Source organism: Dysidea avara, chromosome 4 (assembly GCF_963678975.1).
Source record: "Dysidea avara chromosome 4, odDysAvar1.4, whole genome shotgun sequence".
Lineage (NCBI taxonomy): Eukaryota > Metazoa > Porifera > Demospongiae > Dictyoceratida > Dysideidae > Dysidea > Dysidea avara.
The window spans coordinates 43,223,093-43,242,562 of NC_089275.1; the positions used below are offsets into that span (position 1 = coordinate 43,223,093).

General features: G+C 37.2%; 2 protein-coding genes across 2 annotated transcripts in view; both read right to left on the reverse strand.

Moving 5' to 3' along the window:
- Positions 1-372, reverse strand: part of LOC136252257 (uncharacterized) — a 36,431-nt gene extending 36,059 nt beyond the window's left edge. The window contains exon 1 of the mRNA XM_066044659.1: positions 242-372. The gene's annotated coding sequence lies outside the window, so the exon portion shown is untranslated. The remainder of the gene's footprint in view (positions 1-241) is intronic.
- A 676-nt stretch (positions 373-1,048) lies between these two features.
- On the reverse strand, positions 1,049-15,218 carry LOC136252258 (uncharacterized). The gene is made up of 5 exons (XM_066044661.1): positions 15,174-15,218; positions 15,083-15,112; positions 5,732-7,868; positions 4,759-4,827; positions 1,049-1,501 (listed from the first exon to the last, which is right to left on the reverse strand). The coding sequence occupies exons 1-5, from the start codon at positions 15,186-15,188 to the stop codon at positions 1,206-1,208; spliced, it is 2,547 nt and encodes an 848-aa protein (XP_065900733.1). The 5' UTR covers positions 15,189-15,218; the 3' UTR covers positions 1,049-1,205.
- Positions 15,219-19,470: the final 4,252 nt, after the last annotated feature.

Sequence of the window (19,470 nt, forward strand, 5' to 3'; positions counted from 1 at the left end):
CTGTCCCTAGTATCCGTTTTCACTGTTCCCGTCCCCTGCCCCGTCCCGGTTTTACCTGTCCCAGTTTTACCCCACCCCGAAATTCAGTTTGGAAACTCGTAGCTACTATGCCTGTCTACACGTAGAGCCTCGCGTAGAGCAATGGTACGTAGCTGATAGAAAGTTGATACTGTGGAGGTCTGTATACAGCATAATTATAACACTGAATCTCAGGACTGATTGTAGCTATACAGCACATCACCTTCATAATCTGTAGCTACACGTTTGTAGCACCTTGCAAATCATTTGTAGTTACTAGCCAATCTCCACACCGAGTGTCATTGATATAGTCAACAATATCATCCCTGTCAACTTTGTTTCTTATAGCAAAATCATTAATAGAACAATATAATACTGTACTCCAAATGCTTTAATAGCCTTATCATTCAATGCTCGCCTCTATGCATATTATTACTAGCTGTTTTGCAATTGTTCTTTTAATGATTAAGGGAATTTTTTCATGTATGCCATTATTAAGCACCAATACATGTGTGTTTCGTTTGTAGCTACCTTTTCAAAAGCATTGATGTTCAGTCTTCCAACTATAGCAAATTACATGGATACAAAATCTAGAACTATATACTACTGCATGGCTGTGATCCCTGTAAACAAGCTAGGTATGAAGGGTATGTTGCGGTGTTGGCGTGTTGCATGCTTTTGGATGTTGCAGCATGTGATCATACATGTGCATATGTAGATATTTTATCCTATTGATGTAGTGACACAATACACGAATCCCATGCACATAGAAATTAAGTTGGTATAGTTGGGGAGACTATTTTGTACCAGCGATATCAATTATAGCATGCTGCATTAAATTTTGTCAGCTATAGCCATACAGGATCACACTTTAAAGATTTGGTATATAACATGTAAGTAGACAGGGCAGATAGTGATAATTTTATTGCTATAAGAATACTAACTTTAAGTGGTGTAAACATGCGAAATATATTATGCTAAAAAAATAGTCTTAACATTAATGTAGATGCATGTTTGTGTACACACTAACTGATGAAAAACAAACTTTATTAATAGCACAAAATAATAGAGGAGTTAAAATGAAAAATCTAATAATTACAACTCAACTAAAAATCTACACTACCTACTCTACACCCAGCTAGTGTATGAGTTTGTGTAACCTATAAAGTTTGTAGCATAACATAATTTTACACAAATACTCCTGCCTTTGCTAAATCTTCAACAATTTTTTCTGTTGTTGATTTAAGACTTTTGATCTGTCTGAGAACCTCAATTAACTTGGACCAACATTTAGGGGAAACACCTTTGTCACTAGATAGCCAATCTTCCAACAGCTCAACACAGCATTTCAGTGGATCACGGTGACATTTTTCTCTTATCAGCTTTTTATCCTCCACCTCATACTCCAAATAATCAGCCACCAAACTCCAGTCAGCTGCTATTCTGGGTATCACCACTTCATGTAGTAACCTCATTGCAGGCCCTGAAACAAGTTGCGTTGGCATTAAGGCCAGAAATTTTGAAGTAATATTCAATATCAAAATACTAACTTAAATCACTACACTGCAATTAAATCATATAAAATTGTTGTAGACTGTGTAGTATATGCAACACGAAGTAAATAGTGCATCTTTTGACCAGACACGTTTCAGTCTGATGAGTAGATTGTGTGAACTTTACTACTACTATAATCAAGACACACAATAGTGTGTCGTGCGGCCAAGTACAGCTAGTGCAGGCGCGCGACAGACAAGTGTGTATTTTACAGGAACCAAGAAAATGCCATTTTCACGCATCCGTAGCTTGATAATGGCAGGACAGAAATTAACCATTTTTGCTGTGGAAACTCCCTCAGGGTAGGGCACCTCCTATTCCAAATTTGAGATGAATCCATCCATCACCGAGATACGTTCCTTCAAAGTTCGTCTTATTTTCTTTGTATTTTTCTTCTTTGTCTCGCACACTTTAGAAAAATTGTAATAACTCGCACGTGCTTTGGTCAATTTACTTAAAATTTGGAGGGCAGTAGGAATGTAATACTGCACATTTAGTCCAATTTTGGTACAGATTAGACAAAGAACAAGGGAGCTATGTGCAATTTTTCAAAATCCAAAGGCAATTTGTGGTCATGCCTCCAAGGTGAACCGCTTGACAGAATTATTTAAATATCGGTCTGTATATGGAGTAACTATCATAGTGCAAACCTTTTGTAGTTTGAAAGAAATTGCATTAACAGTCATGGAGCTATAACAAAAACGCAAACTATGTGTAAAAAGCGCACGATCATGAAGTATTGCTTGTCACGCCTACCAGGCAAACTAGTTTATGGAATCAGCTGAAAATAGGTACAAAGGTAGATTAAATGTTTTAGAACAAGCTTTCAGTGGTTTATAAGGAATCAGATAAAGAACCACTGAGTTACACTATGAAAGTCAACTAGTGCGCGATCGAGATATACTCTAATAGTGCAGTCATCCTAATAGAACATTCAGCTTCATAATAAATCTTTCTATTAGAACGTTCAGCTACAATCTAGTCACCATGTAGATAGTTCAGCTAACAACATGTTACCCAAAAGAGAGTTCATCTACAAACAAGTCACCTGTAGAGAGTTTAACTACAAACAAGTTACCCTGAAGAGAGTTCAGCAATAAACAAGTCACCCTGTAGACTTCAGCTACAAATAAATCACCCTGTAGAGAGCTCAGTTACAAATATGTCACCCTGCAGAGAGTTCAACTACAAACAAGTCACCCTATAGAGAGTTCAGCTACAAACAAACCACCCTGTAGAGAGTTCAGCAACAAACAAGTCACCCTGTAGAATTTGGCAATAAACAAGTCACCCTGTAGACTTCAGCTACAAACAAGTTACCTTGGAGAGATTTCTGCTACAAAGTTGTCTACCTGTGGGAGAGAGTACCGTATTTACTTGGTTAAATGCCGCACCTTTAATAGTTGCCACACTTGAGTAGTCCCACAATCGATTGTGAAAATAATGGCTTAAACATCATTCATGAGTATCAAGTGGTGGTCGAGCTTGAATAGTCACCGCATCGATTTTTTCTAATAAACGCTGCGGCATTTAACCAAGTAAATACGGTACATGTGATAATTTTCATAGAGTTTTAATTTTTGTAAAAAAATGCATCATTATAAAAAAAAAGATCCATATAGAATTCAGGTCTTGATGTCCTCTCCTTTCTGCAAGCTGTGAAAAAGTGTGTGGCCTCCAAAAAAGCCAGGGTGAAAAAAGATGTGAAATCAAAGGTGGCAGCCAAGAAATGGCTGTGATGGTAGGTTAATGGCAAAAGTTTTAATAACGACAATTCAGGTGAATTTGTGTCATCTTTTTTCACCCTGGCTTTTTTGGAGGCCACACCGTTTTTTCACAGTTTGGCTGATTTTGTATAGATTATAACAACAAAAATTTTTGTAGCGTTCTTCTTTGAATTAATTAAGTTAGCAAATTTATAACCTACTGGCTTCCAAATTGTCACTGAACAATACAAAAAACTACTAAGTAACCATCTATATGTTAAGTGCTCACTATATAAACTGTAAGGAGCTTGATTATGTTGTTTATGTTTAGCAATATCAAGATAATGCCCAGGAAATATGCGAGTTAAACCCGAAGTAGCACCTTGAAATTCCCATGCTAAAGTGGTAAATGTTTACATAACAACATCTGCAACTAATCAAATTTTGTAAAAACAAATAACAGAATCCCAATGAATCCTTTACAAAGGTGTCTAACACCCCCAAAGAACTGTTGTATATTTCTATTAGTTTATTTACAGTGTACACCATCCAATAGCTGCTTTCTTCATGATTTGTCTGATTTTCTTGAGTTGCAGCGTGTATGTATGCACTTGGATCCACAATGCCACATTAATAAAGCAGTTGGTTGTTGACACTACCTATTTCCATTGATATATAAAGACTACTTTCAACTCGAAGAACCATACTAAAACTTAGCACTATTACATAGCACAAAAGTTTAACAGGAGAAAATTTTGATGAATTTTAAAATTCACATTGCAATTTATCAAAATTTCCCTATCAAAATTGTACTTTTAGTGCATTCTCTAATACAATATAAAAGCATTTCGTCAAATTTTACTCATCAAATGCTTGATCATCCAATTCATTAAAATCTTACCTCATCATATTATTATATTTGTGATATACGGTAATAAACACACACTAATTCTGAAAGTATCTGGTGTCCCAGAAACGGGACCCCTATGGGCATGTCTGTTTCAGTACTAATGTATCCTGTTATGAATGCACAATGCAGTTTATAGCAAGGCAAGATTATTATCCTTATACAGCTATAGATTAGTGATGATGCCATGCCACCATATGGCAGCAGTAGCAGTTAATGCATGAATGGGTTAAATAAATTTATTATTCTTATATAACTATAGATTAGTGATGATGCCATGCCACAATATGGCAGCAGTAGCAGTTAATGCATGAATGGGTTAAATAAATGATCACAGCTACAAAAAACATTGAAACAGGATCTTATGAGCACTTGATGCTTCAATGTTCAGAAGCATTCTAAATTGATCTCACATTCAACACAAGCTTTTCTCAACTATACATGTTGCACAGTTATCTAGACAGCTACAGCATGTTTTTAAGTTTATTATGATAGTCACAATGTCACTTGTAAAACATTAATTCTAAAGCAAATTTTCCTATAGCTAACATTGTCAAGTACAAAATCACATACTTTTAATAGCTCTTTGATCAGCTGTTTTGTCAGCTGGAGGGTATCCATGCTGCATATTACTAGACAAATCTGTAAATAAACACAGTAAATAGATTTATATAATGTGTAACATCACATTACTGCCCTCTGGTGGTGTTGTGTATTCTATTTTTGGTATAAGGTGATGTAACATAGTCATAATTGTAAAGTACAATACTATAATATTATGTAGTCATATTATCGTATAGCAGTTTGACTATATATAAACCATTATAGTATAGAAGATTGGTAACCTAGCAGCTTATGTATAAACAACAGATTCTGCACAGCCTGACAGGCTGCCATTAGGTATAACTCCATGTACAGGAGTAGATTAATTATAATAAATAATAGCATTCATTTGATGTTATAGATAACATACAGTGGATCTTCGGTTATCCGAACACTTTTATTCCTATAGTTAGTCACAAGTGTTCAGATAAGTGAAATTGTTTGGATAACTGAAGCCCATTGATTTATATACAGAGCTTCATTCAATAGAACAATCATTTACTGCACATTTAATGATGAAATACTCTAATAGAACAGTCACTTTTGGCGTTGGATAATTGCGGTGTTCGGATAACTGAGGTTCAGATAAGTGAGGATCCCCTGTACTTTATTTGCTACCTTGTTCAGCTACTGTATTTTAAAAATATTATGGATGGATCTGCAAAAAAGGTGTCTTATAGCCTTTTCAAAATAATTTCTAAGTTTCACTAAGCATAACTCCTCATGTTTTCAACTTATCACCTGAAAACCATACATTATTGTATGTACTAGGGACCAAATTTCAAGCTTTTGCCTTATTAACACGTCACGCTATCATGGGTTGCCAAGTACATGCAATTTGAAAGGCTATTAGACCTCTTCTTATGGTCACTATACTATACACCTTCTAGCAAATGGATATTTTCCCTTTAGCAGTACCAGAACCAAACTGAAGTGTAATTACCGTTTGAAGTGGGTAGATGAGCTGCATAAGAGAACCATGTTAATTGAGAAGAAGTTAGTTTTAAGCGAAACAAACTATCAATGCTGCATTCAGCAAATTTTGTTGTAGTAGAAATTGTTTCTGGTAGAACAGCAATATGATCTTCAGTGGTTTTACCACACTGACACAAAAAACCATACTGCAATCTTTCATAATCAAAATTTAAATGAATACAAACTTCTGTAAGAGCATATACCAGATAATTGTAAGCTCTAACACAAATATGATCTTGGCAAGCTTCTTCTGTTTTCCTCATCTGCACTTCAAGATAAGACACTTTATCAAACAATGACAAGGAATAACCATCAGGTAAACTGAATGTGATCAAATTACTGAAGGTGTGGTGTACACCATCATGAGAGAAATGAGGGTGCCAATCTTTAGGTGAATATTGTAGTAGTTCAACTATCAGAGAGCAAAATAATCCTCTTGGTAAAATACCAGAACGAAACTGAACCAATAATGGCTGTCCAAGTAGGTCTCCATACCGAGAAAGAATGTCATCTCTTTGCTGCAAAGTGAAAGCAGGTAAAACAAAAGGCATAAAATATTCTTCTTCTTCATCATTTTCGTTTATGAGTGGAGCAATGATCTTCATGTGAACAAGCAAAGACAAGAAGAACTTTTCTTTGATGTCATCTTTCCATTCAGTGTGTTGAAGAAGATCCTTAGAAAACAAACCTTCATATTTCAGTTTCTGTACAGCCTGACGATCAAGTAAAGCTTGCTGAAATGTGACACATATGATGCTGCTCAGTTTATCAAACCACCACTGGTGATCTATAATGACATAATCACACAATCCTGGAACTTCAGCGAAGTATATCAGCACACCCAACAGATGATGGTATAGTAATACACTCTTAACTTCTTCTGGATCAGAAATTAATCCTGTATCTCTGGCAAGGGTAACACACTCACCAAATGAAATGTATGATTTTTGGATTTTTGCACAATGCTTTCTAATTTCAAGTTCTAGCAGCATCCATGTTATGGGCAATTCATGAACTTCCTTTTCATTAGCTACAGTTTCTATCCTGCTTCGAATTGTGCTTGCCAATGGATCTTCAGTATATTTATAACCAGCAGTGGTGTTGTTTACTGCAAAAAGAACATTTCCCCCTTCTGTCTGCCACACTGCAGCTTTACACTGTGTTTTATCTACCAAAGCAGATAACTGGTTGGCTGTTTTTTCTGTAACTTCGTTTGATACTTTGTCAGTATGAGTACCCACCAAGCAAATATAAGATCTCTTGTTTACACTATCAGTTGTAACTAGATGTGGAATTTTAGGAGGTGATCTTTCCAATGCCTCATTTGCAGATGACATTAACAGCTTTATCATATCAAGGTTAGAGTAGCTCAAATGATATGGTGTAAACATGTGTTTGCCATGTTGACTGTACTCCACCAACACTTGATCATCAAGGCTTTTGGATAAATCATGTACAACAAATGTGACTGTTGGGTAAATATTGATTGTGGGTAACAAGTGGATATATTGTGGCTGACCCCCAGTGTCCAGCAAATTGATGATGTTCAGCACTTCTCCTGGTTGATGGGTGAAAGTGCATGACTTGGCTGACAAACTAAGAATACTTTGAAAGGAGAAAAGATTGGAACATTTAACAGGCTTTGCAAATAGTTCTCCAAACCATTGCTTAATAGATACATTTTGTTGTATAGGAGCACTATACTGTAGCTCCTGTGGCAAGGCTGTTGGTGTGGTACTTATACTCTTTTCAGCTGGAACATTTGTTGCAGTAACTTCTGAAGGCTGCAAAGGTTTTGTTGGAAGTAACACAGATCGAAGAAAACTTATTTCAGTGTCAGGGCCAAGTTCAACCCACATGACTTTCTCTGGAGATCCCTTAAAAGCAGCCATTTTAACTGATACTGCATGGTTACTGTGAACAACATTAGTGCTGTGATGATCTTTATTGATTTTCTTTTTTAAAAGCAGCTTAACAAAACTGGTTTTACCAGAAGCTCCTGATCCTGTAAAAAATAGTTTAAGAAATCTCACTGGAACTGTTCCATGTCTCTGTTTTGCTTTATTGAAATTAGCTTGAAGAAGTTTCTTGGTTTTTTCTTTTGCCTATAACATTACAATATAAGTTACATACACTTTAGCTAATTTATTTATTTACTTATTTATTGTTGTTCTCAACCACATCACATGTTGAAATTATAACATAAATGACTTGGTAAGGGCATAGATACTATACTAATAACATGGGATTGGAAACTCCGTTCGCGGACTCAATATACCATATACATCCCAAATAAGCAATCCTCGTAGTTTCACGGACTTGCCTTTCAGTTGGTGAAGGCATGGTGAAGGCTACAAAAGTCTAGTTATTTCGATACCAACTTAGGTAAGGGTAGTGAAGAACCAAGGTAAGTGTATATGATGATATGAGTGAGTATTTCTGTGCAATTTAGCCCTAATTGTCTGGTAAATCGGGAAACATCATGAAACCGTATTCTGTACTCTTTGCCAAGTCTTTGAACACATACAGTGAAAACTATTGGAATTGAATTGAAGTAGAGACAATTTCAAATGGCTTGTGCCACGTGTTGGTACGGTTCAATGCTTTTTCCAGAAGAATTTTAGTGCTAACCAAACAAAAAGTCATATAGTTTGTGTACCTTTTCCGGGTATTTCTAAACGTACTCCAGAAAATTGCTGGAATTATGGCGAAGCAAAATTATTCGAGTATGGCTTGGTGTAACAATTACAGTTCTTTGTTTCATAGCTCATGGAAAAAGAGCCAAATCCCGTCCTGTGATATAGAGCATAGCAACCAAGATAGCAACATAACTAATGACATGATGCAACTGTCAAATTAATTACTTCCGGTACAACGAGGAATGCTGATGCAAGTAACGGAACTTCCAATCCCGTGTTATTAGTATATTATCTATGGTAAGGGTAACTGACACTAAATGAAAAGACTGCCAGTAGCTGGCTATATATTTTTTCTTATTAACAAGTACACAACCATTTTTGGAATTTTCAGCTAGAGCAAGGACCACAGCACATCGAAAAAAAGTACTGAAACAAGCTGGAGTAGTGCACAATACTAAATCACAGTAAAACAATAAAAAGTGTTATATCCCTACTGTGCATTTCTTGAGCACAATACAGATATAACACTTCTTATTGTTTTACTGTGATTTAATATCATGCACTACTACAGCTTGTTTCAGTACTTTTTATTGATGTGCTATGGTCCCTACTCTAGTTGTACTTGTTTGTTAACTTTATTGTAAAATAAAATTATTATGACTGGTGAACCCATGCATACTGCATCAAAAGAAAGAAATGGCGTAGCGCATCCTAGCTATAAATTATTGTCTGAAAAGTGAGACACTTTGTTATCAGCTATGTTCAACCCATTACACAGCATTACGACTGTTTGAAAAGCACCTCTGCAATCAAAGTAGCCACTCTGAAAAATATGGGCTATTTTTCCTTACAAAGGGAAGCCATCATGTACTACCATCAAACTGACACCTCTCGCTGTCAGCAAAGATGAATGGGACACAAAGGAGGACACTGCTAAGTCCATGAAGAATGCATTGTACCTAGTGCGGTATGCCAAAAGCAGGCATGAATGCAGACAGGCAGGCAGGCAGGCAGGCAGGCAGGCAGGCAGGCAGGCAGGCAGGCAGGCAGGCAGGCAGGCAGGCAGGCAGGCAGGCAGGCAGGCAGGCAGGCAGGCAGGCAGGCAGGCAGGCAGGCAGGCAGGCAGGGAGTTACACTTGTCTGAGGCATCAGTCAGTCAGTCAGTCAGTCAGTCAGTCAGTCAGTCAGTCAGTCAGTCAGTCAGTCAGTCAGTCAGTCAGTCAGTCAGTCAGTCAGTCAGTCAGTCAGTCAGTCAGTCAGTCAGTCAGTCAGTCAGTCAGTCAGTCAGTCAGTCAGTCACTAGAAAATTCCGTTTAATAATTTGTTTTAAAAATTTTATATATAACAACTTGTTGAAAGCATTTCGTGTCAATCTGAAAGCTTGTTTGGATTAATTTAGTTTAACCTGACCAATATTTGGGTCCACAATCTGAAAAATCAACTTTTACAAATCGATCCCCCTACCATTGTGGGATGTTCATTGTAGTATCCCATTGCTAGTTTCGCCATGAAACTGGAATCACGATTGTTGTCTTCACAGAAATATCGATTTCAGTATTTCTCGAGACACAAAATTTATTTTTAAAATTCTGTGCTCCACGCAAAGGAGCGAATAAAACTTGCTACTTAGCTAGATATTATCTAGAGTTATTGTAGATAAAAACTACGTAGAGTAATAAGCAAATGATCCACTGGGTTCCCGGAACAGGGTTACTTTCTTTCAAAATCAGAAAACAAAACACGAATTTTCGAATTCAAACTGCTCTACCAGCCAAGGCCAACTCTTCCTCATAGTGATGTGATAAGGTTGGATGGATAGTCTGGAAAGGATCTGAGACTTCTCACCATCTGGGTGAAGAGCATCAAAATTTTCGGTCGTCATTCCACGAGATTCTCTCAATGGTGCGAAAGGACAGTACTTCTGATGCCACACTGGTCACCTAATTGTGTTTAGAATGATGATAAATGATGGTAAAAAAAGTTTGGCAGTAGTAGCGGTTGGTGTTTTTGTGATTTCATATGATACAGTATACCAGCAGCTCATCAGGAGCTCCACCCAGCTCGATCAAAAATGAAAGATTTAGTTCTTTTTTCGGTTTGTTTGGGGATATTTTGATATAATGGTGATATAGGGTGATCTAGTAAAGATTTGAAGCTGCTGTGGAACGTGAAAGGTGAAGTCAAATTTGGACAATTCAACTGCCTGCTGTGGTGTATCGCTTAGAGTGAGGCGTAGAAGCTATGGATGAAATAATAATATTATTGGCAACTGCTGCTACCAGACGTCCAGGGACATCTTTTGCCATAGATTTAGTCAATAGGTAATGATTGTTGTGGCTGCAGAAGTGCTGGAAATGGCTAGAAAGCGTGATACAATTCTTTAATGCTGCTGAAAATTTTGATGCTCGTCATCCAGATGGTGAGAAGTCCCAGATCTTTTCCAAACTAACAGCATAGACAGACTATGCACCCAACCGTATTGAAACACTATGAGGAAGAGCGGCTTCTCTTGCCCTGGGTGGTAGAACAGTTTGAAATTGAAAATTCATATTTCTTTGCCTGTTTTTTCAAAGAGAGCAACCCTGTGCCGGTCACCCAGCAAATCCTTTACTTATTACTGTGCGTACTTTTTAACTACAACAACTCTGGATATGATCTGGCTAAGTAGCAAGTTTCATCCGGTCCTTTGTGTGGAGCACAAGATTTAAAAAATAAATTTTGCATCTCGTGACATACTAAAAATGATATTTCTGTGAACACAACAATTGTGCCTCCGGTTTCATGGTGGATCTAGCAATGGGATACTACAATGAACACCCCACAATGGTAGGGGATCGATTTGTAGAAGTTGATTTTTTGGATTGCGGACCCTACCAATACTGTTTCATTATCGTCAGGAAAAGGTGAGGCTGGTTTATGGGCGATATTTTTCATGGGCCATGCCCAAACCTTTGTGGTCCCTATTATACAGTACCTGTATGATTAATTATCACAACATGTTGCTTAATTACTTGATATGTGGAATAAAAAGAACAAAATTAGTCGTGTGGAACAGGGACAAAAAAAAACAAAACAAAAACAAACAAACAAAAAAAATCCGTTAAAATCATAAATTGATGCTATAGAAACTTGTTCAGTTTGGCATGTGTTCAAGTCTATAACAAAGGTAAGGTCTTGGCAGTCTGCAAAAGTTAAAGAGTTTTTGTCAAGGAAATATGATAAACTAGTTGCAGCTGGATAGAGGTAATCTCATTAGTATACACAGTTGTTTATGTTTTCTTTTCTCAAGGCTTGAAGTAGATGAATCAGTGGAACTTTCACTTACCAAGCACCTGTAAACCATCTGGTGATTTGATAACGTCAGTACCTTCTCATTTGGACTACAGTGCATTGATTTATAATACAAAAATGAAACATGTGTAGAAAAAGTGTGCAATCGTGATACTCTATGCCCAATAGAGCATTCAATTAATACAGTCACAATTGGGTGTATCCATTCACTGGACTGGACTACTGGACTGAATTACATACTGGACTGGACTACTGGACTCACATAAAATTTGATCAAACATCTTTTTCAACCACTGAAAGTGGCTAGCCTCATGATCATCACTTTGTATACCACACACCCAGGGTTCTCAGTGTCTTACCTTACATTTTAGAGGAACATACAGCAAACTGTAGTCTAGTTTTAGTGGTGTATACCTGTATGATAAGTTCATAATCAATAGGTTGAATTCCTTGTTTAAAAACTATACATGAAGTTTTTCACAAAGATGCAGCCTTACCTGAACGTTAGATAGTGTGTACATTGGGAAGTGTTCTCTGGCTAACTGAATACTGCGCACTTGTGCATGAAGCTGGCCAATCTAATATGCAAACTGCTGAAAGGTTAGGCAATGCTTCATTATTTGCAGGTGTAAAACTGACTGAATTTTATGCTGTTTTACAAAAGAAGGTTAGAAAAGACTGATAAATACATTTAGCAGTGTCAACAATGCACAGTGTTTGTATCATTGCTATTATAACGGTAGGAAAATTAAGTCAGGCCAAGTTGATTCACAGTTTATAGTCAGAGATATTCGAAAAACTGATGAGGGTGGGAGGTCATTTTTCATATTTCATAAAAACGTTTATACATGGTACAACGTTTAAAGACATTTTTGAAACAGTTGCAACCTGACTTGAGCTTTTGCCAATATACCTCATGCACCAACAGTCAAACACCACAAATTTTATGTGCCAACCAAATAAAGTACACACACTAGGTTATCCATACTATTAACAATTGAATTTGTAGTTACTCTTGTCCTATGTAGCTAGACTGATTTCAATACCGAAGATGAAAACTCATCAAAATGTTGAAAATGCTCCTGATTTTATTCGAGTACACAATTCCTCAAAATTCATTGAAGGTGCTACAAATACATTCTGTTTGTTGCACATACCAAGACCAGAGGTGAAAGAGGCATCTTCGTTATAGGGTATAGATAGACTTATCCAGGGGATGACATGCCTTAAGTGTACTCAACTATTGTGAATGAAGTTTAACTCAAAGCTTGCCGCCAATCAAGGCGGTCTGGGGGACACACCTCCAATCCTTCAGGAAATTTTTAAAAATTAGACCCTCTGAGATTGAATGTGTTAGTGATTTTAGCAGATTATTAGAATAATTAACTTTTCTACATTAGGGTGACTGCTCTATTAGGGTATCTCAATATTTATTTATACAGTGACTGTCTGGGGGAATGCCCCTTCCTGTAGGAATTTTTGATAATCTGAGTGTGATTCCACCAGTACAGTCAACATTAATATTTGCCAACTGTTTTATGAGGGTGACTGTTCTATTAGAGTATATTGATCTTAATGCATGTTCCTTGACAGTCTAAGAGGGACTAAGCTCCTCCATAATCTCTTTGAGAGGGGCTACATCCTCTTTTCTCTGTGTTCCTAACAAAGACATTACAATAGTTCTACGAAAACGTGTTCGGGAACAGGAGCAATGATTATCATTTGAGCAATAATGAATTATGAATTTTTTGCTCAGTTCCTAAAAACCCATGCGGGCAGTGACAATAAATTGTGAATCAACTTGACCTGGTCTTATTTTGATAACGGGATATACTGAGGTTTTAGTGTATTGTTTTTGTGAATAATGTACTAGTTTTATATTTCTTGTGTGCAAGCTTTATGTCTTGTGATGAATGGTGTGATTTCTAAAATATTTCTGTAGTTAAGTCAAACTATAAAAGGAAAGAAAACAAAAAAAGCTAGAGTCCAGTAGTCCAGTCCAGTATTCCAGTCCAGTAGTCCAGTTCAGTGAATGGATATATACATCCATCACAATTGTAAATTTTTATCAAATATTACAATAAACATACATAATTAAAACTATAATGTTCTTTCTGTTTGGCTTATTAGAAAGCAGAAAAATGGGACCCCAAAGCCAACCACAGGCCAGCTTTATGGTTTACAAATTATATAATAGCCAAGCTGTGAAATGGTGTGGGCTTCCAAATCCATGGGATTTTAAAACTTTCCAGTATAGCAGTAAATTATTTCTATTTATTAGGTACTGTAGACATTAAGTGAGATGAGCAATGACAGCAGTGGCAGAGTGGTTTAGGCATATACGTAGGTATGGAGGTACAACCTTTCAACATTTTTGTACACATTCTTTTTTGTACTTCTTAGTGACTGTTCTATTAGAGTACCCCTCTCTATCACTCTTGTTTCACATGTATAGTTTGTGCTTTATATCTCCTTAGCTAGTACACTCAGTACTTTCAAACCAAAAAAGGTCGATGATCACCCTATCCGCATACCGATTTTGAAGCAGTTTATATCAGTAGTTTACCTTGCAGGCATGACAAAACATCACACCTGTAATTTTTGAAAATTACTCATAACATTGCAGCACCTCTGTCAATCTGTATACACAAAGTAGAAGATAAATGCACTATACTATGCTCTGTATGCCGACTAACTTTGAAAAGAATCTAATAAGATTAGTGTGAGTTATGGCAATGTTAAATACATGTGAAATGGAAGACAAAAAAATAGATGAACTTTGAAAGTGTGTATCTCAAAGTCAGTTGGACCACTTTCGCTCAAATTGGTATGGACAATGTCCTACCCTAAGGGATATTTCATTGAAAAAAATGAGCTATTTCTGTTTAGCCATTACTGAGGTAGGAAAATCACATTTTCTCGATTCCTGTAAAATACACACTTGCGTATCTGTCACACACCCAGACGCAGGGGCTTTCCTTGGCAGCTTGACACACTATTTGTGCCCTGACATATAAAAGGTGATATCCAAGCTGTGATAAAGGGTGCATGCCCCAGGGTAAACAATGTTACAAAATCAAATGCGATAACTAAGAAATGGCTGCAATGCCAATAACATAATCATGATTAATTAACATCAACATCAACATCAATGCAGTCATTTCTTGGCCAACCTTTGATTTCACAACTTTCTTCACCCGGGAGGAGGGAGGGGGAAGGTACACGTTTTTTACTACTTGACTGTTTTGGTATATTGACCACCTTGAACCAGTGTGCTTGATTCCTGTACTATTAAATACGTACTTTTATGATGTAAAGGTATAACTATATAAAGTACGCATGCATTTCTATGTATGGTACACGTACAATAGTACATACTATAATTATACCTTGACACTGTCAGGCAATTCAGGGTTAGCCTACATACATGAGTACATGTGACCACAGTTAAGTATTATGCCTATATGCACTAAATCATACCTTTGGCAATGCCATCTTCAACAGAATTCTCCTTACAATCAGTTCAAAAGCCTAAAAAATCACACAATACTGCAACAGTATTCAGTAACAATGCATGCAGTTACATAATAATTTAAAAATTAAAATTTGAGGAATTTGTTTTCATATCTCCAAATCTTGTTTCATACTTTGTATCTTAAAGTGTCTGGATTATGCAGATGGCCTAATTTCAAGTATGCATGAGCACATAATAATTTTTTATGGTATTATTGTATACTACAGTCTACATACATCACATGCATACGTATATCGATAACTTCAATTTTGTTTTCATTAGTGTTGGATGCTTGTAGGATTACTGTCCAATTCTACTAACTGGTACATAAGGATACCAGCAAGTCAGGCAATTCTAAAGAAACAAAGCATACCCAAACATGATTGCCTGTCCTATTTCAGGCAATCATACTCATCACAAGGATTTTCTTCAAAGGTTTCAAGCCTCATGGTTAGACAAAACCAATTCCGGATACAGTTCCAGTTTTGCTAAATGGGCTAGCAGGTGTTACCAGTAGTGTAGAATCCACTTTCAGGACACAGCAAAAAGCTAATGCAAAGACGGCACTGAGTGGAGCGAAATGTATACACAGTTTTCTCCACCTATGTACACAGTTAATCGGATGGCTGCAGGTTCGAGGCTGCCCAGGTCCAGTCATGGATTTTTTTCTTCTTTCTCTTACTTTTCAAACATACTTAGTGTAGTTAATGTAAACATCTTAGGCCTTTATAAGGCCTTCTGGTATACAGGCTCTGCCTTTACCAAGTACTTTAATCATAATAATCATAATAAACAGTGAAATAACTTCAGGAATACTGATTTACCTGTGATACTGCAACAGTTCTAGTTCGTTCTACCGCAGTGGACAGATGCAGGAAAAACACACTTGTCAGTTTCACTGGACATACCCTAATATTGATGAATGTTGTGATACTGCAGCTGAAAAATATATGAGGTCAACACGTGGCTCGCTATATTGCTGTTTAGGAGGCAAGGAAAGACTTGGTCCGTTGCAACAGATGTAAGGGATAGCCTTCTTTGTGTACAACTCATTAGCAGATGGCAAAATATACAAAAGGTTAGTTTGTTTTCTATTTAATGCCCTTGCCTAAAAAAGTAAACAATTATTGATGCTATTTTCTTTACCTATTCTATACTGTACAATTGTTAAAAATAGCTCTTTTATCTTTTAGGCGACCTGCTGTAAGTAATGGCTGATAAAACACTAGTGGATGAAAGGGAAGTACTGTATCTTCTTATGTTTGAATAGTCGTTTGTGTTGGTGTATATAATTTTGGCCTACCGTATGTTGCTAGATGCACCCATTAGGGAAACACATTGTTGAGATGCACCCATCTTGACAAGTCGGTCACCACATTTTACTAACTGTTTACATTTACTCTGTGTGTGTAGTGTGTATGTGTGTTCATATCCCCTTGAGCTATGTTGCTAGATGCACCCATCTTTGGCAACATATTGTCGAGATGCACCCATCTGATAAATCGGTCACCAATTCTTTATGTTTAGTGCGTGCGTTACATAAATCATATGACTAACAGGATATTTGATGTCACTGTTTTCTAGTGGCAAGCTCCATTACTGTTATTCCAGGTGGAGTGTGTGCAAGAATGATAAGCCTAAATGAAGCAGGATACTGAACCAGGGTAATGATAATTTTCAAGGGAAGATATTTCTTTACCAGATATTAATTCTATGCTTACATCATATAAGTATGGTAGAGCCGGTTATGTCTGAGTGTGAGTCCCAAATTTCTGTAAAGTTGCAAATTACATATTTGTGTATACAGGAGAAGAGATAAGGCTATAGGAAGAAAGGGTCTGAATTGCAGAAATCAACATGACCATGGAAAGTAATGAGCCAGCAACACTGAAAATAGTTGTCATCATCTGCCATGGACATCAAATGGTAGAACAGACTGTATTTTGTTGGGCAATAGGGACGTTAGACAGTTCTTTGCAGCTCTTTTGGAAGAGACCATCAATGAGGAAGTGACCTTCAACTAGGAACACACCTTTTTTCCACTGCGTATGTGAAAGAAAAATGTATGTTTCATAATATGTATTAAGCTGTTCATATTGTTTTATTTGTAGCACACCATCACCATCTTTACATGAACTTCTGTGAAGCTTGCAATGACTATCATGAGTGCAAACATGCATTCTATGTATGTCGAGTTTGTGATACAGGTTTAGTCCTTGTAATAGCAAACATCTGTCACAGAGCATCGACACACACTTCTTCACCTCATTGCACAATTGGGTATGTGACTACATCTACTGAACTTCATGTTTATATATTTTCACTGTAGACAAGCAGTCTTGATGGGTCAGTATAGTTTGCATGTTGTGTGTACTTGTGGTTGATATAGTGTTTGTGTGTATATGTGTGTGAGTGTGTGCGCGCATGCGCGTGTGTGTGCATGCGCGTGTGTGTGTCACAAAGCAGGTGGAAGTTCAGATACCATACTTTCACCTTTGAAACATGGTACTGGGTTAGTAGTCATGTCCCAGAAGGATTTGTAAGTGCTGCACCTGAGTAGCACACAACACTTTCATTGCTAATTCACTGGCTAGACATGACTGTTCTTATGGCAGCTGTGACAGTTAGGACTGCAGTAAGATGGAGAACACTAAACTCACAATCACGAGACTCGAACAACAGCTTCATTTGTTATGTTATCAAATGATTATTTTTGTTGTGCCTTAGAAATGCCACAATCAAGACCATTATGTATTCTTTATGTGGTATTGTGTGTAGTAGTATGCGTGCGTGCTGTAGTGTAGTGTAGTGCACATGCAGTGTGCGTGTGGTGTGTGTGCATGTGTGCGTACGTGTGTGTAGCATCATGACAAAAGTGGTGCAAAATTTTCTTGCTTGGTAAGGAAATAACAACAGCTATTGAGCATCAGTGAGGGTCAAACCTGGGATCTGTGAGTACCAGGATGATGCTCTACCGCTGTATAATGTTGGCCTACTGACCTGTTGTCAACTGATGAATACAACTGTCCAAACTTCACAGAGAAGTTTTGGGACTTCAGGCCTAGTTTTCCTACCTCTATCTGTGATACATAGTACAGTCCTTCCGAGTACCTCATTGGTGCACTAGTACTGCAACAATTGTTTGCTGGAGGGTATTAGGTGTTTTTTTTTCACAGCTGCCAAAGGCTTTGATTGTTCTGTGCAACAGTAGTGTGTGTGTGTGTGTGTGTGTGTGTGTGTGTGTGTGTGTGTGTGTGTGTGTGTGTGTGTGTGTGTGTGTGTGTGTGTGTGTGTGTGTGTGTAGTGTAGTGTAATGTGGACTGGTGTAGTGTAAAGTAGTGCGTTTACATTTAGCCATGAAAATACTTTATGTTGTTCTATTTTTATATAGCTATCCTTGTATGGCCCAATTGACATGAAGGTAATGATTGTGCAAGGGTCAGGTGTACTATACTACCATAATTTTTCTTAGTTGATCATTAATGTCAGAATCCACCAGAAGAGCTGAAGGTCTCTACACAACCAGAAGCGAATGTGATAAAAGGTATTAATTTTCTTTTCTAGTGTTCTGAGTATTATGCTGATTGTATTATAGCTGGATGAGTACTCAGAGAAGTGTTGATATGGCGACAAAAACTGCTAACTTCTCACTAAATCATATATGTGACCGGATTTGTGAAAGGGGGTCTTCCACACACATCCAATTTCCTGACTTTGACATATCATATCTTCAGATGGGAAAGAGCTATTGACTTGCAATTTGGTCAGAAGTGAGCACCAACATAGCTGAATAGATGGTAAAACTTTCAGATTGTGATGCTACTTGATCACAAAGTTATGGTCTCCCAAAGTTACAGAATTGGATGTGTGTGGAAGACCCCTTTTCGCAAATCCGGTCACATATACTGTTTTACAATTTAGATTACATTCATTGTATTTCTAAATACTATGCAAGCCAAAAATGGAATATCGAATATGGAGTATTCCAAGCTAGGATTCTACCGATTTTAATGCGACAAGCAGATGGAGATAAACGTTCAGTGACACTTCAAAGAAACTTCACGAAGGCAGTGTATTACTGCCAGTGAAACTGCTGGTCAGTGTATTTTTTGTCTCATTACTGAGGCGAACAGTGCTGGTGTTACCAACTACACTGATGGCAGTCTATATCAGAGATAGCGAGGTAAGCGGGTATAATATTGTCGACAATACCGCCTGTTATTTCAATGCGATTTCACTGTGAGGACCTATAGCAGGTGTCAC